Raw genomic sequence first — 1426 nt, 5'->3', positions numbered from 1 at the left:
GGTTGTGTAACAAGCATGTGGACAATATTATACTTATAACATCAATATTCAAATATATGAGTTTATACTGTTTAAGTATTGATACGAATAAAAGTGTGTTTCAGGCAAAAAATATAATCATGCATTAGAAATATTGATTTTATTTTGAAAATATTTTAATATGAAATGGATTTTGAGCTAGCTAATTTACCAGAATTAAAGTCTCCATTATATTAATTTTTGTGAACTTTACATTTGAACATTTAACTTTTAATTCATGACCGTTCATCACTGCTGAATATCGTGAAATTGTTTTTATTTTGCACAATCTCTACTTATCTATTAGATTTTATTATTTTGCAGTTATTTTCCAGCTAATTCATGAAAATGGGCTGTGCACCAAGTGGGACCTCTCCCAAAAGTGGGAGTCTCCGATTGATGACCACCAAACTTTCTTTTACAAAAGATCAATTGGATAATCTCAACACTTATTTTAGAAAATCAGTTTCAGATTTTGAAAGTAAGTGTCTCATTACTTTTGTAATAAAATTTCTGCCTAATTTATTCCTTCAAGTTCTCAAGTAAATAATACGTTATTGTATAAAATATTCACATTGAATATTTCCGGAAATCTTTAAAAATATCCTCAAACATTGCAAATTCTGTGAAATCTTTAGAAATCCCTTTAAATTTCTCGAAGTTCTTGAAAATTTCTTGGAGTTCTTAAAAATACCTCAATATTTTTTAAATCAATTGCAATATTTTCAAAGTTATTGAAATCAATTGAAACTTCCTTGGAAGCGTTTTAGACATCACAAAATATTCTCAAAAATAAAGATATTTGAACAAACCGTGGAAAACCAATGAAAACCTTTCAGATTGTGAGAAATTCATTACCTTAAAATTATTAAAATGCACATAAATGTTATAAAAGTCCCTTTAAATTATCAAAAGTATTTTTAAACTATTTAGAGATATTGGAAATTTTCTAAAATCGCTTTATATTTTCTTTAATATTCTAAAGCCTTATAAATCTTACATGAAATACTTCCAAATGTTCCGAAATTTAAGAAAGTTATTTAAAACTGCATTAAATTTTTAAATCCTCTGAAATCCCTTTCAATAATTCAAAGTTTCTTTGAATCTTTGAAATCATACAAAATAACTTATTTGTTGTAAAATTCTTCAAAAGTTACGAAGATACTCGTATAATTGATCCTTTGACATTTTGTGAAGTCCCTTGGAATTATTAAAAATACCTTCAAACCTTTAAAATCCTATGATATCCTTTACAATATTCATGAAGTTTGGGATTTGCGGTCAGATTAAATTTATTTACATTTCTTACGAGGGTAGCTCAATAAGTCCTTAGAATGAAGTATAAAAACAATTTTTTTTGGGTAAATTTTTTTTTATTTTTCAACATAATCTCCTTGGAGCTCTATAC

At 26.3% G+C, this 1426-nt stretch overlaps 1 protein-coding gene across 1 annotated transcript in view; it reads left to right on the top strand.

Annotated features, from left to right (window-relative positions):
* Positions 1-366: 366 nt before the first annotated feature.
* The window catches only part of LOC117175499, a 135689-nt gene continuing 134629 nt past the window's right edge, over positions 367-1426 (top strand). Inside the window, 1 exon segment of the mRNA XM_033365206.1 lies at positions 367-499. Coding sequence (XP_033221097.1) covers positions 367-499 — 133 coding nt within the window.

Source organism: Belonocnema kinseyi, chromosome 6, assembly GCF_010883055.1.
Source record: "Belonocnema kinseyi isolate 2016_QV_RU_SX_M_011 chromosome 6, B_treatae_v1, whole genome shotgun sequence".
NCBI classification, from domain to species: domain Eukaryota; kingdom Metazoa; phylum Arthropoda; class Insecta; order Hymenoptera; family Cynipidae; genus Belonocnema; species Belonocnema kinseyi.
The sequence above is the reverse complement of the archived record's forward strand: the minus strand, read 5'-3'. Positions and strand labels throughout refer to the sequence as shown.